Source organism: Drosophila serrata, unplaced genomic scaffold, assembly GCF_035046125.1.
Source record: "Drosophila serrata isolate PLE 108 unplaced genomic scaffold, ASM3504612v1 contig_276, whole genome shotgun sequence".
Lineage (NCBI taxonomy): Eukaryota > Metazoa > Arthropoda > Insecta > Diptera > Drosophilidae > Drosophila > Drosophila serrata.
In genome coordinates this window covers 11,621,690-11,640,965 of record NW_028257174.1, presented here as the reverse complement: position 1 = coordinate 11,640,965, position 19,276 = coordinate 11,621,690, and the positions used below count along the sequence as shown (strand labels likewise).

Sequence of the window (19,276 nt, the reverse complement as noted above, 5' to 3'; positions counted from 1 at the left end):
ATCCGCTAAATAACAATAACACAAAGGCGACAATGCATAAAGGATGATGATTAATAGGTGGGTGGGTTGTCTTGCTGTATGAGAGGTGAGTCAGTGAATGTTTCGATGTCTCATAATGTTTATGACGTAATGTGGGGCAGGATACAAAGATAACTAGATTATTATTTTTAGGAATAATCTTAATCATGTCAGTGGAGATTAAGATTATTTATTAATTTAGTTATGAGCTTTAATTTATTGTAAACATATGTAAACGATGATGATGTGTGGCTTTTTATTTATTGCAAACTATATATTTATGTATTTGCAAACGTTTTTTGTTAAAATTTTCGACATATACATTAGCTGCTGGACTGAAAACAGGATGCAAGTTATTGGCCATCTCCATTTTTGCACTATTTTTTATGATGTCAGCATGGAGAATTCGTTTATTCAGTGAACACATAAAATATGAACACACACAGTACGGCACAAGACGAAAACACAAGCACATGTTGTTAAAAACAACAGACAAACGATGTGGAAATTTAGCCAGAATTTTCTTTTGATTTTAAGAGATTTTTTTAAGGATTTTATGATTAATTTAGGTACTTGAAAGGCTTAAAATAGAACTGAGTAATCTGTATTCAATTTAAAAGAAACGATTATACTTTATTACTTGACACAAAATTTAAAAAAGCTTATTTAAACATAATAAAAGTCTATTCTTATTGAATTTATATCTTATTTTGAACAATTGAAAGCATATTCAAAGCTATCTAGTAATTTCAAACATTTTATTGAATAGTTTAACTAGCTTAGCACTCATAAAAACCAAATATTTCCTCTAAAATCAATCGAAAAGTCAAATTGGCTTAGATTTTGCAACCTTCCTGGTGGCTTACCTTTCCCGAAGACGCCTTATGGAGCTGTAGAAAGAGAGAAAAGTGGCGCCGGAGGAAAAACATAGATTTAGAGGAATCAAAACATAGAGCTTCAAAACAAAGGTCTTATAAATATGTACATATACTATATATATGAATATACCCCGCATTATAAGCCAGATTAAACCCTCTAAAATGCCACACCCTCGCCGGAGATGGGAAATCGTGTCAATGGCGTCGTCTCTTGAATTATCTGGGCCGTAGCCAAAAACTCTCGAATGCAATTCACATGTTTTCCAATTAACAGAGACGACCAAAAAAAAAAAAAAACCAACAGCAGTCCGCTAAAAATGGCAACACAACAGTCTTACTTGCACAACCAAGATCTTAGAGGGTTAAGGGGGTTGACTTGGCTTGGGGCTGAGTTCAGTTCGGTTGTGGGGGTTATGGCATCGTTAAACGAGTTCAATTGATTAGCAGCCCAGTGTAAATGAATTCATCAAGCGTCGACGACAGCAACATTAACCCTAAGAAAATGAGCGAAATATATATGCATACATCTATCTGTCTATAAGTAATATATGTGCATATTGCAGTGTATTGCAAAAGTGGGCGTTTCTCTAGCCCTATTTAGTCTGGCGAAAAATTACCAATTAACCCTTGGGAGTGGGTCACATCAAGTATACGCAGAGGGGCCCCCCATGTACTTAAAGGGTTTATTGTAATATATGTGGTTTTGGTTAATCACTAGAGGATTCTCTTTAGTACAGTGTTAACTCAATAGGATACATCATTCGACTTGATTAAGGTTTATTAAAGATATTTATGGGATCATTTTAAGTTTCCAATTATTGTATTTGTTTTGCTGATAATCCACTAGTTGCAAACCTTTAAATATGGAGATTTAATTGGGGTTTTAAATTAGTTTAAAGGGTTTTTAAAGGATGTATAATTTCCAGTTTTAAAATTCCAGAAATTGACCTGTTTAAGAAAGGACTTTGCCTGACAATAAACTCTCTTTGACTTAAAATTCCCATAAATTCTCCCTTCCTACTGCTACTATAAACTATAATTAAGAATCTTCACAAGTTCCCCATTATCTAGTTAACACTGTAATGTAGCACTTTGGCTAACAGGTTCGTGCCGCTTCTGCTTCCGCTGACAACTCTGGTTACACTTTTTTCTTCCAACCAAAAAAAAAAAGCATTATAAAAAAAGAGAAGAAAAAATTACATCATAAAGTTAACAATCGGAACTCACTTAATAAGAGCGGGTGTGGTGGCGGAGGTAATGGGTAAGAGTGGGGAGCTCTTGGGACAAAACACACACAAGACTTTGAGCCAACTAAACCCCTAGCAAAAAAATATATATATAGAAAAAACAACAAAAAACACGACCACAACAACACGCAACATTAACGGGGCCAACGAGCTACAATCGGTCTTTTTCTGGGCCTTCGTTTTTCTACCACTTTTTTTGTTTGGCTTTTTGTAAAGTTGCACACCCTTGAAATTAGTAGGTGGCACTAAAGCTAAAGCTAGCTAGGAGCCAAATCATATCATACAAAGCTCTTATCTTATCTATGATAAACATATGCTTGTGGCTCTCTAATGGTATATGTGTGTAGTGATACACAAACACTTGGAAATGCGGAAAATCCAAAGGCAGACGATAAAATTCTTAAGCATTCTTGTAAGAGACCAAAAGAATTCCAATTGGGGTTATAAAAGCGTAGAGCAGAGAAGATGCTGAGATGGCCATAAAGTTACACCAAGACCCAGGAGCAACAACACACACTCATACAGTTCAATCAATCAAATGACTCATGGTTGGTGTACTCAATTTTAAGTGCTTGTCCAAACATTCGCCTTGCATGCAAAGTGGCTTTAAAATCCAAAACAACCTCGAATGCTAAATGAAATCTAATGCATATTGCACTTGGACAGAAAGTGTAAACAATAGTTGCAACTGGGAGATATATAACACAGATTATATATCAGATTTTCTAAGTATCAGATGGAAAATATCAGGGAAATTCATGTAAGAGAATTGTAAATTGAATGCAGAAGTTTAGATATAATAAAAGTTTGGATTACTCTTAACATTCTCATAAAAACAATTCCTATAACAACAAGACTCTTTTCGTTACAAAACACCTCAGAACTTTTCTATTGAAACTCATATATCATTCATAAAAATCCAGAAGAAATCAACAGCTGAACGAGATCAATGACAAATTTGAATGCGTCAAGCTGCGTTGCACTTCATTGATCAAATCGAAAGCTAAAATTGTTGGCAAAATGCCCAAGGGGCCTTTACTATATACGCTATATATGCGATGTGGATGTGATCAGAGAATCTGACGAACGAAACGGGACGTGACGATGATCATCGTTCGTGGTCGAAACACCTGCGAGAAAACCGAAACGGAAACCCAAAGCCATTATTCCATTATGCCGCCCATGGGGGTGGGCAGAAGGAGGAGGAGGAGGAGGAGGTTGAGGGAAGTACTAAAATTATGGATCAATATATGTAAACTTGTCCTTCAGAATTATTTGTTGCCTCAACGTGATTTGTTTATCTTTTTTTTTTCTAGTAGAAAGGAAACGGATGAGATATATAAGTCATATATCTTACGAGAGTTAATCGCTTTGCTTTGATTTGCAGGCTATGGTAATACAATAAGACTACAGTGGATACACAGATTAACTATAAAGAAAAATAGGTATATATTGATATATATTTCAGATGCCAAATTAATGTAAACAAACATTTATTAAGAAAGATTTTCATTAAACAGTATTTCAAAATACCAATTCTTTAATTTAATTCTTTTGCAACTAGGAAACATAATTTTTATTACTTCCCCAGTAACATTTTTCCTCTTAGGCAATATTCACTGTAAATTCCTTTGTTTTTGTGGGTGGCAGACGAGACAGAAATAAAACTATTTGTAGCAAAAAAAATAAAAATAAAAAACGAAGACGTTGAAGGAGGAGCAAGCGAGAGGGTCAGACTCAAATTGGGGACGACAAGTGCAGCCATAGAGAAAGAGCGACTAAAGATAGCGAAGAGACAGAGAGAGAGCGACCAAACAGAGAGAGAGAGAGAGAGAGAGAGAGAGAGAGAGAGAGAGGAGGAAAGTGGCCAGAGGCGAGAGGGCTACGCCTGCGCTGAATACGCGAGCGAGATATTAAGGGCACCAACAAACAATAATAACAACAACAACAACAAGAAAAGCGAATGGAACAATAACAAGTCAAACAAAAGCAACGGCCAAGAAGAGGAGTGAGAAGAACCGTTGGTCGAGCATTAGAAAGAGATGGTGAGTGTTTCTTTCCGTTTTTTTTTTCTCCTTATTTTCTGTTGTTGTTGTTTTTGTTTTTCGCTGCGAACGCAATGCAAAGACGCTAAAATGATGACAACGCACCCAACTTCTACACATGGGGTGTATGTGTATGTGAACACACTCGAAGGCACGTAATTAGTGCGAAGTAATCTTTGTAAATTTTATTTGTATTCAATAAAAATTTCCTACTGTATTTGGATCATTTGAAGTAAACATTTACCAGTAAAAGTTTTGCTATTTTTTATTGGGAAAACTGATAACTGACTGAAAGTCAACAGGTGTTTGCTACATTTCCCGAAATGTAAAACAATTCCCCATCAATTTCTGGAAAGTAAACGCGATCAATCCCCACCTCCCCCAACATATTTGAGACCTATCCTCTTGCCTGCAGCTGTGCGCAAACAAACACTTGTATATATCACATACGCCGCTTCTGAATCGAGGAAAATCAGCTAGCCAGGCTAGCTTTCGGTGCGTCTGCGAATTTGATTTATAAATAAACCATGGAATCATCGAGCACTATATGCTATATATGTGCCAACATCTATGTATATAGATCACCCCAAAAGCTATAGACTATAGGGATTATGGATATTTTTGACCGATTTTTACCGAATCCAGATTGAAGAGCGATGAGACTTTCTTTATAAAGCCACCGCCGCCGCTGCCGCCGCCGTCGCGCTTCTTTTTCCTTGTTGTCATCACTGCTGTTGTTTCTTAATTTTTTGTTGTTTGTACTATTTATGTATTTTTTCACTTATTTCAGATCGCGTAAAGTTGAACAGAAAAAAAAATAACGAAAAAGAAACACAAACACCGCTCTTACACACTGACAAAAGCCGGCTGATGGCTGCTGGCTGTGTGTGTGTGTGTGTTTGCGTGTCGCTGCTTCCTCGTCGTAACTATTTCGCTGCTATTTTTTAGCTTTTATTTCAGCCCGTTTCGTTGTCACCACCGCCGTCGATGATTATCCAACTTTGCACTAGATAAACAAAAATTCACACATATCGAGACTTTGAGTTGGATTTATACATAAAAAACCGCACACGCCCGAGCGCCAGTTGTTTTCTTTTATATTTCTATTTGGCTTCTTTTTTTTTTGTTTTTAGCGATCTCTTCACACCGACGGACGCTGAGCAAATGTGTCGCCGAAACAACAAAAAGGCGTAACACACAAAAATGCAGAGAGTGCGAGCGAGCGGGAGCGAGTGAGTGAGAGCTGGAGAGCGGCGCCGCCAAGTTATTTATTTATTGTTGTTGCCTGGGCCCGACTGGCAAATGGGAAAACAACAAAAACACACCGTACGCTCTCAGCCATGCATGTTCTGGAGCGGCACTTTTTTTTGTTGGTTTTTGCTGTTGCATTTACCAGAATTCATGGCACGCACACACACACTCGACTTGTTTTGTTGGCATTTTTCCCGTTTCGATCGATAGACTTAACTATCGGATAACTATCGTTGCTCTGGTTCTTGCCATTTTCATTCACGCTGGCAATGCTCTCTCACACTCAGGGCTTTGGAATCGGATTGGCTCTCTCGCTCGCTCTCTCTCTCCCACACCTTGTTATGCCGCCCGTAATGCAAATAGGAGCAAAACACTTCTTTCAGGCTGCACTGACTCACACCGTTAATCGCAAACCGCAAACGGACTCCGTATTTCACATTTCCAAGTTTGCGGCACAACACAAACACAAAAAAAAAGAATAAATTAAGCCGATGAAACGAAAACACCCAACGAAGAACAAGAGACCGACGACAGTGTGACCGATCAGCGATCGTGGAAGAAAGACAAAGGAAAAAAATACCAAACTAGGTATTTTTTGCAAGCGGTGTGGCCGTTTATCTTTTCAGAGAGTTATCGATCGCGCCAAGTTTGATTTTAGAGGACTGTTTAAACTTTATTTAAACTAAAATATACTTAGGATCCCAAAGATCAATTATAAAATGTTGCCAGGGGCTAGAGCAAGCGCGAGAGCAATCTTTTTTTAGCAGAGATCTCTTTTTTAAGCACACGCAACATAATTTTAATAACTTTTCAAATAAAAATCAATACAAACCATAAAGCCATCCAAGCAATAATGAAAAATTACAAACATCTCAAATAAAAAAAGCGCAAAAATATATATATATATATTTGTTTTGTTTGGGTTTTACATTTTTGGTTTCTTAAATTAAAAATTCATGTTTATTTCGCAAATAAAACATAAGCATAACAAAATCATGCAAGAAAACGTAACTAAATTCAATCAAATGCTGTCTTATCTGGAAAAATATGACATAAACATAACAGAATCATGCGTAAATTAACTTAATAAGCAAAAAAAAAACATCTTTGATGGCCAGCGCAATATATAGTTGCTTTAATATAAAGAAAATATGTTACGGCTGTTTGCAATTTTCTTGCTTTTCCACGTTTTGGCTCGTTTCCTTTTCTTTCTATAGTGGTAAAGCAGGGGCCAGGCCAACTACAACGACCGGAAGCGGAAATGGGCGACGCTTGGCCCACAAAAACGAGGAGGCCGAGTCGAGTTAAGCGACTTAAGTAAGTAACGATTCGTTAAAGAGGCGGAAAAACGGGGAGGTTGGTTGTGAAGTATAAAATAGGTGTGCTCCCAATTACACTGGCTTTTATTGACGATTTTAAAAATGGGAGGCGTTTATGCCGACCCAAACTAACTAAATAATTAAGGTTTCGATGGTATTTTAAGTGTATGCTACACTTTTAAAACTTATGACCGATTCTAAGGAAGTTCTCCTAGTTGTTTTCAATAATTTGAATAAAGTTTATACACTAATAACGTGTGGAATATATACTTTGGAATCGATTTGCTTAATATACAAGGAGTTACTTCAATTAGTGATTAGTGATAGCTTTCATTTCCTTTGAAACAACCAGCGTTGCCACACCGGCTTATTAGTGATCCTTAATCGTACGATTCATTCTCGTTTGAAATCACCAAATGCCGTGCAAATGGGAAGTGGCCTTCAAGGTACGAACTAATTAATTCTTTTAGAAAAAGTGGTGGGCACTAATTACAGCCCACTCTGTTTCCACTTTCCGCATTTGGGTTACGCTTTCAGGATTTCCCCTCTCCGGAAAATGGCGAGAATTGGCCTGACTCGAAAGTGGACTTTAGCTTTTTGGCAGGATTATTATGGCTGTTAAGTTGTGGACGTTGGTGCTGGTAATGGTGTTGATTCTGATTTTGATTCTGATGACGATGGAGGCTGACAAGGATGCGATGGCGCTGCGGTATTTGTATTTGTATCTGTTTTTGTGTCTGTGTCTGTATCTGTATCTGTGATATCTGGGATGGATTTCAGCTAAGGCCATTGGCACAAATGATTAAATTGCAGCGACTTACAGTCTGCGACCCGCTCCTGGACTTGGATCCTTGCTGCGATGGCTGCTGCTGTTGCGGTTGCTGCTGCTGCTGCGGCGAACGGGAGCTTCGCTGGGGCTGCGTCTCTGCCGGTGGCTCCTTAGCATTTTCCGTATCCGATTCAATACGCATCCGCTGGTTCTGTGGAAATAAATAATTGCAAAATAAATATATAAAGAGAATAACTTTCAAGATAATATAATAAATATAGAAGAAATCCCCAATTATTTGCCTAAAAACAGGGTTGTTTCAAAGGATGTAAGGATACTAAAGCATTTTTTCTGCCTTTGGTCACACTGATATCCTGTTTCCGGCTCACTTACGTTGGCACAGCAGCAGGCATAACGGGATGCCCCCCCTGATTCGCTGTCCCTTTCCTTTTCTTTTTCCTTTTGCTGTCGCTCTCTAGATTGATGCGCTTGTTGCTGCTGATGCTGCTGCTGTTGTTGCTGTTGCGGCGGCGGCCCCGTCAGCTGTCGTCGACGACGACGCATGCGAACCGGCGAACGCGAGCCAACATAATTGGAAAAACGGCGACGCGAATGCCGCACAATTGACACCCAATCAATCATTTCTCACAGTGTATATTGTACTTTTGTACTTGTGTAAATTAAAGCTCTAGTTTTTCGTTCAAATCGGTGGTTGTTGTTCCCTGGCTTTGTTTTTTCACACTCTTTTCAGTTTGTGCCTGACATGTTTGGCTGTTTTTTTAAAGTAGATTAAGTAAGCAACCCAAAATTGTTGGACTTTTTCATTTTATTCAATTGATATACTTTTCAAGTGATTAATTAATTTATGTATATTTGTTATGTAATTTATAAGAGTCTTTAGAAATACGTTTAAATCATTATAGCCCTATTTAGTGTGCCCTAATTTACTCTCTTAATAAAAAGTGCCTTATTAAAACGTTAAGGACAATATGGCAACACCATCGCTTTGACAGCTTTCTGTCAAATTTGGTACAGTTTGCCAACTTAATTTGGTTGGTAAAACGCTCCCTTTTTACATATTACCCCGGAATTGATATGATTATGAATAATTAAGTGAAAGCATGAGAAGTGTATGTGCTGAAAAGTGACGATGGGGGGCATTGACATGTTTTACGTTTCCTTTGAAGAGTTGCGATAGCAACAAGTTGGGTACACACAGCCCCGGGCTGATGGGAAAGCGGGAAAGTGGAAAAGTGGGAACGAATGGGATTGAAATCAGCAGCCTGTCATCTTTGTGCTGCCTTCTCTCTCGCTCTCGCTATTGCTCTCCCTGTCTTTGTTTGTGTTTCACCGGTTACACACACACAAACACACCTTAGATGAAAATCTGTTTGCCATTTCAATTTTTTTTTGGCGATGTGTACACGCAAGTAATTGCCACCCACCACCCACTCGCAAAATGAGAAAGGAAAAAAATATACAAAAAAAAAGGAACACAGTGGTTAAAAAAAAAATGATATATTTTTTTGCCATCTGGACGAAGCATAAAAATGATTTAATTCTGGTCTTGACTTTGTATAAATTCCAATGAATCATTATTTTGTATTCATTTTAAAGAAGTGTTGTTCATTTATATGATTATTCATATTTTCAGTATTTATATTATTTTATATAATTAAGTTGTAATCATATTTATATATTTTCATGTATTTGTTTTATTTAAATTTAAATATTTATATTTAAGTTTAAGTTTGAGGTTTGAATTTAATTATTTATATGTGCCAAATATTTGATTTAATACATTTCATTATATATTTAAAAAAAATATATTTTCCACATTAAAAACAAAGCTTTTTCTGGATAATAAACACCGTACCACCGTTCTTTTAGATATTTTCCACCCAAGAAGTTCGATTTGGCTTCTGATTTTCTTTATAGAGTGTGCCAAGGTCCGAATAACGAATAACGAATACACCGAAACACTGAATTCTATAAACCGAATCGCTTTTTGTTTACAGCCGGATCGGATCGGATCGGATTGGAGGGAACATGTGGTTTAGTTCTGTGTATATTCTGGCCGTTGCTATATGCGAAATTAGCATTGGGAGATGGACTAGAACTGGGCGGAAAATCCAAACGGTATTTGGCATGAAAGAAAAGCCGAGCGAAGAGAAGTATTGCGAGCTGCCAAAATAAATAGATTGATATATTGCTCGACTTGCTTCCACTGTCTGTTGTTGTTGCTCTTTTTCTTGATTTAACGATGTTTTCCAATGCCAGGCGCTATATAGCCATGAATGAAAAACTCAATGGACGGCCAAGACAGAAGGCAAAACATGGGGCGGAGTATATAAGGGGTTGAGTTAATGAAATAAATAAGAAAAAAAATAAAAATAAAATAAAACAAAAAAACGAAAACACAAAAAGATATATATATCGGTTGAGGAAACAGTGAAAACTTTTAAGTGGAATGTAGTTCTATAATTTTTTATATTTTCTTATACTTGATTTGAACTTTTACTTGAGTTTTAAATAACTTTTGGTATTAATTTTTACTTAAAAATATTATTTAAAACTCATAAATTATTATAAGAACCTAAAGAACGTTATCATAAAAAAGTTAAGATAGTTTTTAAACGGTTTATACGTTTTTTGGTCCATTACTTTGTAATTTTTATTATATATGATAGTTAAATTCTTTTTTCATATATGGTATTTTGATAATAATTATTTATTAATGCGTTAATTTAAGTACTAAACTTATTTTATATCTCACTTTCTCATTTATCACACATTTCCTGCTTAAATTATTCGAAATTCAAACTATTCATATCGATTTCTCGGGCTTATGAGAAAATATATGTCGTCCAATATTGCCTGAAATTATCACGATTTGCAGCAATTAATTAAAGTAATGACTCAATTAACTGCTGTGCAGGTTTAATCACTTTTAATTTGCGGCACCTGCTGGCTGCGGTGGTGATGGCTTTAATTTCTGAGCGAGCGATTACTGTGCAGCAGATGTGCGGGGCGTATACGTAATATTTGGAAGGCTGCCTGCTCATCATACGCCCCGTATGCCGCCAGCAAGGTAGCTCACCTGCCATCTTGTAAATGCCCTTAACTTTGCCTTGTTTAATCTTGTTTCGGGTGCTTGCTATTTTCTTTGCCTTCTGTGTATATATTTTCTTTGTTGTTTTTGTTTTCATTTGATGTGTACATTCTGTCTTACAATTATGTAAAATGTTTGCTTTTTTGGCGCCAAAGGAGATGAGTGATGGACACGCATGTGTCAGGCGGTGGAGAAAAAAACGTTCGAAAAATAAAGGAAAAACAACAACAGAAGGAAAAACAGAGACCGGCCAACGACTGATAACGGGATAAACAGAGCGCGACAGAAGGAGTGGAAAGAGAGAGAGAAAGAGCACGCAATGGTTCATACACAGAGAACAAAAAAATATATTTGGTTTATTTTTAAAAGTCTTTAACGTCAATAAATTCCTTAAGAAAGTCTTTAATTTATGTTGATTAATATTGCAAAATTTGTATTATTTTCGTTGTTGCAATTGAGGAATTAAGACTTACAATTTGCTACCTAAAAGTAGGCTATGATATTTCACTGTTTCGTAAAATATACAAAAAGAGAAACTATAATTTCTATAAGTTAAATAATTATGGTTTTCTTTCCTCCCTTTATAGGTTCTAATATTTATCTTATATTCAATTAATTGAAATATTTAAGCTTTAAAATTTTATAATGAATTTACAACATAATGCCTGATACATTTTACAAGAAACCTAAAGCTTTTCCAACTTCTTCCTTTTTTATCATTCATTTAATGTTATACTTGTTATATTTTAATGTTTTTAATTATTTATACTTTTTTTTTGTAATTCTTAAAGTACTTTTCTTAGTTCTTAGTACTTTTATGATTATTTTTTTTGTACTTATTTTTGCTTAAAAAATAAGCATGTTTTTGAACACACACAAAAAGAAAACTAAAACAAAAAGCCAAACAATTCCGGTTGCTTTTGTTTTGTTGTTGTTGTCGTTGGTGTGTGCGTGCCCGCTTAACGAGGGTTAAACATCGTCTGAAGGGGGGGTTAAAGGTGATTCCCCCCGCCCCTTCACCACACTGAACACACGCCTTCGCAAAAGAATGAGAAATAAAGAACAAAATCAGACAGACACGCGCCGCTATGCTAAAAATTTTGTGCGACTCGACGCGTCGACGGCACGACTGTTACTACCGCCTTTGCCGTTCCGTCGTCGCAGCCGTTTTTGCCATTCATCCGTCCCCTCCCTCTATTCACCCATCCACCACCCAGCCACGTAGCCACCCAAACCACCCACCCACCCATCCATCCACCCAGCCAGCCAGCCGCCCCTTTAGAAACCAGTCCACACTAGACCCGGGTCCGGGTCTGGGGTCCGGGCACAAGTCCGTCCGAAGCAGCCGAAAGCATTCGCTCGCTCGGCTGCCGGCGCTGCTGCTGCTTCGGCTGCCCGGCCAAACAATAGTCCCAAAAAAAATAAATAATAAAAAAAATACAACACACAAAAAAAAGACACTAAACACAATATGTATAGTACCCAGGGTATAGCCAAAGAAATAAGTAATGGGAACCTTGGGCAATCGTTCATTGGTTAGCACTGATAACAAACATTTGTCGGCATTCCGGCAGCATCCTTCAAGCCTCTGGCAGCTTGTGCTGGCGGTACAGTGGGTACTCGGTATGTGAAACTTTGCCTTAGTTATTATTACAAAATAAATATTATTTATGTGCTTTGCGGAAGATATTTATTATTTAGTTCTTTGCCATTAGAGATCTGTTTATAAATATTCCCCACCTTAAACTATATTTGTACCAAAAGCAAATATCCAAAAGGTACTAGAAAAAGATAATATTTATATATATTCTCTGTTATAAATTATATAATTATTTCTTTCTTAGTTAAAGTCTTAGAATTCCCATAAGATTTTAATGAAAATTAGCTAAAGGAAACCAGCAATATTATCAGCTTGAAGAGTTTATAAATAAAATATAAATTATTTTCTTTAGGCAACATTTAAAATTAAATTTTGGGGTCAGAGAAAAGTCCTAATTTTAATCAGTGAGGAAAGTATGAGTTACATAACTCACTCACTTTTATTTATTTTTTTTAAATCTTTCTTGCTAATACTCCTTTGAAATAAGAAATGGAAGGGAAATGGCTTGAATTTTACATCAGAAAAAAAGGAATACAGCGCAGAATAATAGGGTAATTATGGCAATATTTTTTTAATTGCATACATTATTAAAATATTTAAAAATTCCTATTTTTACGTTGTTTAATTAGTGCTTCTTCTTATAAAATTTTATAAATTAATTATGCAAATATGTTTGCATGGTTTAATTTATTAAAATGTAGGAACCAAATGTTTTTTATAGCCATTAACCACTGTTTTCCTTACCAACAGCACGCTTAACGTTTACCGTTCGTATCGCATTACCGTTGCCGATTTTGTTACGTTCCACGTTTCATCGTTTCGCCTGTTCCGATGAAAGTTTCGACGGTTTCACGATTTTACGATTTCACGATTTCACGACCTCACGATTTCACGACCTCACGATTTCAGTACGCATGTCCCAGGACGGACAAGTAGCAGCAACAATTGCAACAACAACAACAACAGGAACAACAATAATGAAATGGGTGCCAAAGAACAACAAACAGAGGAGCAACAGAGACGGCACGATGCGGTGCGAGCAGGCGAGGGCGAAAGGTTGTGAATCTGAGCCTTTATGTCTGCGCTCGCGCCTTTCACCGTGACTACAGGAACACCATCAATCGTGTCGAACTGAAACTAAGCCCATTGAAAAGGACACAAACTCACGACTTAAAGATACCTCTTAAAGTATTTAAAGTACTCTGGAGAGATTTCAGAAAACCTCTCCATTGCAAAAGAATGAAAGTATACAACACTAGATCATTGTTGTAAAATGTAGAAATAATTGAATTAATAATTTAAAATAGTAAATCTCCCAATGTTGATGTTCTTAATTGTTTAAATGAATAAATCTAAAAAAAAACTCCCATTTTCACGGTTCTTTTGGATTCTCCAGAGATATAAAATCTTTACTAAGTATACCCAATACTAGGACTCGAATATTATTTTGTAATAATCAATCTTAAGTACACATTTCCCTGGATTTATACCAATTAAAAATCTGGCTAATGGGTATCATTATTGGCCCCGGTTGACGGCATAGAATGGGGTAACGGTTGTCATAGCCACTTAAGCCGCATCCAGGGACATCTGGGCGTAAGGACATTCAACCAAACCTCTCGCTAGGATCGAGTGGCTGTTCATAGCTCCTCCCCCCAATCCTGGGCACTCCATCTCCGTCCTACGTTTTCCAGCCGTTTCCATTCGCCACGTGTTAAGGACCCAGGACATGTTCAAGAGATTTCAATTAGCTTCGGGCCAACTAATGGCTGTGCTCTCGATTTTTTTCTACAGCCATTACCGAGGGCGGGGACGACATTTATGAGGGGGGAAGCGCGATGACGGAGACGGATATTAACCCATTTTTTTGCCAAAGTGACATTTTTCAAACCCAACAATTTAGCTTGTCTTTCACATATGTAGTTCAAAGCATTAGCAATAACCTAATTAAGGCATGGAATTTAACAAATTGGTATATTTGGTTTTATATATTGGACTAATATAATCGTTAACCAGAAAAGAAGATACTTTTGGGAATCCGAATTCTGAATACCCTTGCAGTTTGCATTTGGACTTTAAGAAGGAATGTAAATCTATCATTACTAAGCCAAAAATGCATAAATTTAAATTCAGAAAGCTGTTCTGTTATCTGTGTTTAAAGGTTAATAAATCTGCATATTAAATTTTGAACTTTGAAAAATTTTAATTTTTTTTCAAATTTTTTTTATAATTTTAACGATGTAACCCCTTAAAAAATGTTGAAAAATTTTTCAAATTTTTTTTCCTTCAAACATGTCTAGATTGATTCGGCTGATCATGCTGATCAAGAATATATATGATTTATAGGGTCAGAAATGAGTCCTTCCCTCCTTTTTAGGCACATTTTCCTGTATTATTATCGATATTTTACAGATGAATACGATATTTTGCGATACTATACATCCAAGATTACGATATTTTCAATTTTAGCTAATACACAATATTTAGATGGCACCTTTTCCCTCGATGTACTCTATGCAAGTACAATCCTAATATGATGCCAGAATGTATGCTATATTAAATCAATGAAATGAAAGTGCTATGTGTGTGTGTGTGTGTGAATGCAATCTTACCAAGATCTCTTCCAATTCGCTTTTAAATGTTCTGCTGAGCGCCTCGGCATGCGCTTGGGCACTGACATTATTCGCGATCTGATTTTGAATCGGGGCTGATTGGTTGGTTTGATTGGATGAGGCGTCGCTGTTAAACTCATAGGCGCAATTGCGATTTAAATTTGAAGTTTTGATAAACTGTGCGAGTTTCGGATAGTAAGTAGTAGTAGTAGTAAGCATGGAGAGTGGAAGAAGAGAAGAGAACAGAGAACAGTATAGAATGGGGGCAGATTGAGTAAGAGCAAGAGATGTCAACTTGAAACTGGAAATAATATCTCAAACTCAAAGGAAAACTTTCAGAACAATTGGGGAAATATTAAAGATCACACAAAAATAGTAAAGATTAAACTGATCTCTAAACAGATTTTGAAATAAAACAACTATTTATATATATCAGAGGAAAAGAGGTAGACAACAGGGAAGAAGAATATATATTTATAAGGAAACATAGGGAAAAACTCTAGGCTTTCATAAATAATACCTCAATCTGGTAAAGAATATAACTAGAGGAAAGTCTTCTAGTATAAGAAAAACTTAGATCAATAAATAATATCTAAAAATCAGACAGGAACAGGCGAAAGTCTATAGACTGTAAGGCCATAGTACGGTAGAGATACAAATATATATCTAAGCATAAGCAAAAATTAAGAAATTGAACGGATCTTGAAATGAAACTTGAAAGAGATATATAGTATGAATGATGAACAAAGTGGTAGCAAAATAATACATTTGAGGAAATGTCACGAAATGATTTTTAAACGAAAATCTAAAATCAGTCTAAAACAGGAGGTATTATCTAAATCTATAATATATATACGCCCCTCTCTTGTATAACAACCAACCCAAAACACTTTTTCACTATCTCTATGTACTATTTAGGGAATGATTATAGCTTTTGGATCCTACTCACATCGGCTATTTTAACGGATTGTCCATCCTTCTCCCATTTGGTTGCAATTTGCAAGGTCTCCGCTGTCTTTTGCTGTATGCTTTTCGAGTCATCCAATAATGTCAATTCATAGAATTCTTGTATATCTGAAAAGAAGAATAATTTAAGAATTAATATTTAGCATAAATATGCAAACATACATAACATAATTTAATTTATGTCTACAGTCTAAGGGCTTATTTCTAATCTAATTTCTGAACTTAAAGAGATTTATAAAAGTTTAATAAAGCTTATTCAAATGGATTATTATTATATATACTATCACCAATACTATTGTGTATTCATACTTAATAATATAAAGTTATATCATTAAATTTTTGTGTTATGAAATGTTATTATTTCTTTAACCTTTATTATAAATTTAATATTTACAAATTAAATATTCCAGTTTAACCTCACGGAACGATGCACCATTATGCATGGTTAACTTATACATATTTATCTTTAATAGAATTTCCCTTGGTCTTCAAGAAACCATCACTTTATGTTCTAATTGCAAATACAATGTAATTTAAAATTTAAATTATTAGGAAGTTATTTTAAAATCTTCTTTTTAAATGAAAGTCCAGAAACAGCTTATAATCTTCATCATAATCTGCATTTGTTGACTGGTCCATTTTCAGTTTTTTTTAAGGCGATTTTAGATTCCATTGTAGTAATATTATTTAATATTAATATAATTAATTAAATTCGGTAAGCTTGGTCTCTTGGTGGTTCTCCTTTGCCTCTTTAAAGTCGTCACGTTTAAATCAAACATCCCTGGACCTGTTAAAAAGTAAAGAAAATTGATTAGATTGATTTTATAATTCGATTTTAAATTATTTTCACTTACGTTCAAATCTGGCCAATCGTATTTATCCAAGTATTTATCCAGTTTCCAAGGAATCACTGATTCACAGCCTCTGTTTACAGTCCGAGGGTCTTGAAATCTGCTCCGTTTTCCCATTTGCCAACTCAGCGAAAAAAAAAACCATCTCAAGTGGACACATAACAAATGAATAATTAACAACATTCGCTCCACAAGCAATTCTTGTGAACACAAACAGTCATGAAGTTGATATTGAATAACGATAACGAGCCAGTGAAGTGCAGTCAAAATAAACAAAAATATCGAAGGCGACTTTTTCCAGATTATACAGTGAAAATAAATTTAATAAAGAAGCTCAAGAGACACTGTCAGAAAATTATAAGATGTATTTAAAGACAGAAGTTCTAATTATGCAATGTAGATTAAAAAAGAAAGGAATCTTACTTCAGGAAACCGAAGTTTATATACTCTTGAAGTTTGCAATTGATTTACGGAATCGAATCAGATTTTGATCATAACTAAACTTGAAATATTCGCATTCTTTGAATCGAGAAATAAAAAGCTCAAAACTAAGCCAAAAAAGCATTAATTTCAATTCGGAAAACTTTCCTATGTTAGTTTTTAATAGATTAATAAATCTGCATACTCGATTAAAAATTTTAAACAAGTAAAATTTTGGACATTATTTTTGTTTAATTTTAGCGATGTAACCCATTATAAAATTTTGTAAAAAATTATACATTTTATTTTTCTACCAAAAATAGCTAGATCGACTTGATGCTCATCAAGAATATATATGGTTTATAGGGTCGGAAATGATTTTTTCAATGGATTTGAAGCTTCTGACTGAAATTTTAATACCCTAAAAGGGTATAAAACTTTGATATATCCAGTGATATTATATTACCAATTTATAGCAACGTTAAAATATCGATTAATGTATTCAACTATCCCGCTTACCATTACTATTTATTTCTAAATGGATGTCGAATCCATAGAGATTTCTAATATATTTCACTTAAAATAAACTCTCAACATGCAGCACCCAAAAAGTAGGCAATGTATTCCAGCCATTACTTATTTAGTTGCTAAATTTTATGTGATAATCTCTCGACTTTTTGTACAACAGGGCGGATGTAACCTCTTAACCCATATCTATTCATATTTTATGTTCAAAATTATTAAATTCATTTCAGTGTCAGGCTGGCAGGAAGCAAGCTGCTTTAGCCAGGCGGGGAATTTAGAAAACTGTCAGAATGCATCTCAAATGCACACATTTCAATGCAAACTGACAGCGGAAGCAACGGGCTGCAATATGGGACGGCACAAGGGCGGGGGTGGAGGAGGGGTACACACATATGTGTGTGGGTGTGTGTGTGTGTGTACTTTAGCCACCGCCAATATGTTTCGCTTCAACAGCAGTCAAGTGGCCCAAATGGGGAACCAAAAGAAACCCCACTGAAACTCGGAACCAAAAATCTGTGTAAAAAAAAGAAGAGAAAATCACGAAAAAAACAAAATTGAAACGAAATCCATGGCGCCCATTTAATTTCCTGTGCACGACAGCAATCCCGTTATGTGCAGTAGGGCGCAAAAGAGCGGGAGAGGGAGATAGGGAGAGAGAGAGAGAAAGCAGGACAGGAGCATTGAATTCCATGGGATATTGGGATGCCACTCAATATTGCATGGAAAAGTACGCGCAGCCTTTGAAAACGTGTGTGTGTGTATGTGTGTGTACATAAAGTACAGGTCCCATTCGTTGTGATGTATATTAACAGTTTATTAAAGTTAATTAATGGTTGATTAATACAAAAAGGCTTGGAATGTTAACTTTAAATGCTTTAAATGAGTTACTTTTGGGTTTTACTTCTAGAGTTAGTTAAATACCTAGTTAGTTACTTTTTTAGTTAGTTAATTAGTGGTTGATTTAGAGAAAAACTGACAATTTATCTATTCCAAAAAAGATTTGATGATTTTAAGTTAACTGACAGTTTATCTATTCGATCGAAACTTTAATTGTTTTAAATTTATAACGGTTTGTGCTAGCTTAAAGATGAGGAAAGGGAATAACAGCTTGAGCATTTTGAGTAAAGAGTGTTTGGTCTTTGCATGAACTTTAATTAAATACAGATTTTTATAATTTATGCAGTCATCGAAATAGAGGAAAGAATATATTATAAAAGAACCTTAATTTGAATACCAACTCTTTCAATATAAATAAAATTTCAAAAGTAATTACAACAATTACAACAGGTTAAATTAAAGATATCTAAACCTACCGAAACCCACTGAAATCTCCCCCTTAACAAGTGATCACTGTATGTTCCCAATAACCAACATTGGCATTTCAGTGCGTTATGCAATCGATTTGGCCACTTGAACTTAAAATGAGTTATCGAATACTTCGGAATGCTGCCCGACGATGGCTTCTTTAGTTCTTCTGTTGTTTTTCCCGTCCATTATTATTGCTCATTCAATTTGGTTTCGTTTTTTTTTTTTTGTTTGTATTATTGTTGTTTTTGTTTTTATTTCGCCTTTGTTGAGCCAACAATTTTTTGCTTAGCTCAGCTGAATGCCAATGTCGAAGGCAAAAAGAACAGAAAAGAAACGATGCTAAACTTTATTTCTC

At 35.5% G+C, this 19,276-nt stretch overlaps 1 protein-coding gene across 50 annotated transcripts in view; it reads right to left on the bottom strand.

Moving 5' to 3' along the window:
- The window catches only part of dlg1 (MAGUK family member discs large 1), a 49,880-nt gene that overhangs the window by 14,938 nt on the left and 15,666 nt on the right, over positions 1–19,276 (bottom strand). For 14 of the 50 annotated variants that reach the window (XM_086836512.1, XM_086836514.1, XM_086836523.1 and 11 more), the window contains exons 4-5: positions 15,801–15,925; positions 7,580–7,738 (exon numbers count right to left, since the gene is read on the bottom strand). In XM_086836512.1, the coding sequence (XP_086692638.1) occupies positions 7,580–7,738; positions 15,801–15,925 (284 nt within the window). Of the gene's footprint in view, positions 1–340; positions 863–884; positions 909–4,824; positions 5,769–5,837; positions 6,017–7,579; positions 7,739–14,851; positions 15,029–15,800; positions 15,926–19,276 lie in introns of those variants that run through there. The other 36 variants (XM_086836515.1, XM_020949991.2, XM_086836526.1 and 33 more) reach the window with 8 other exon arrangements.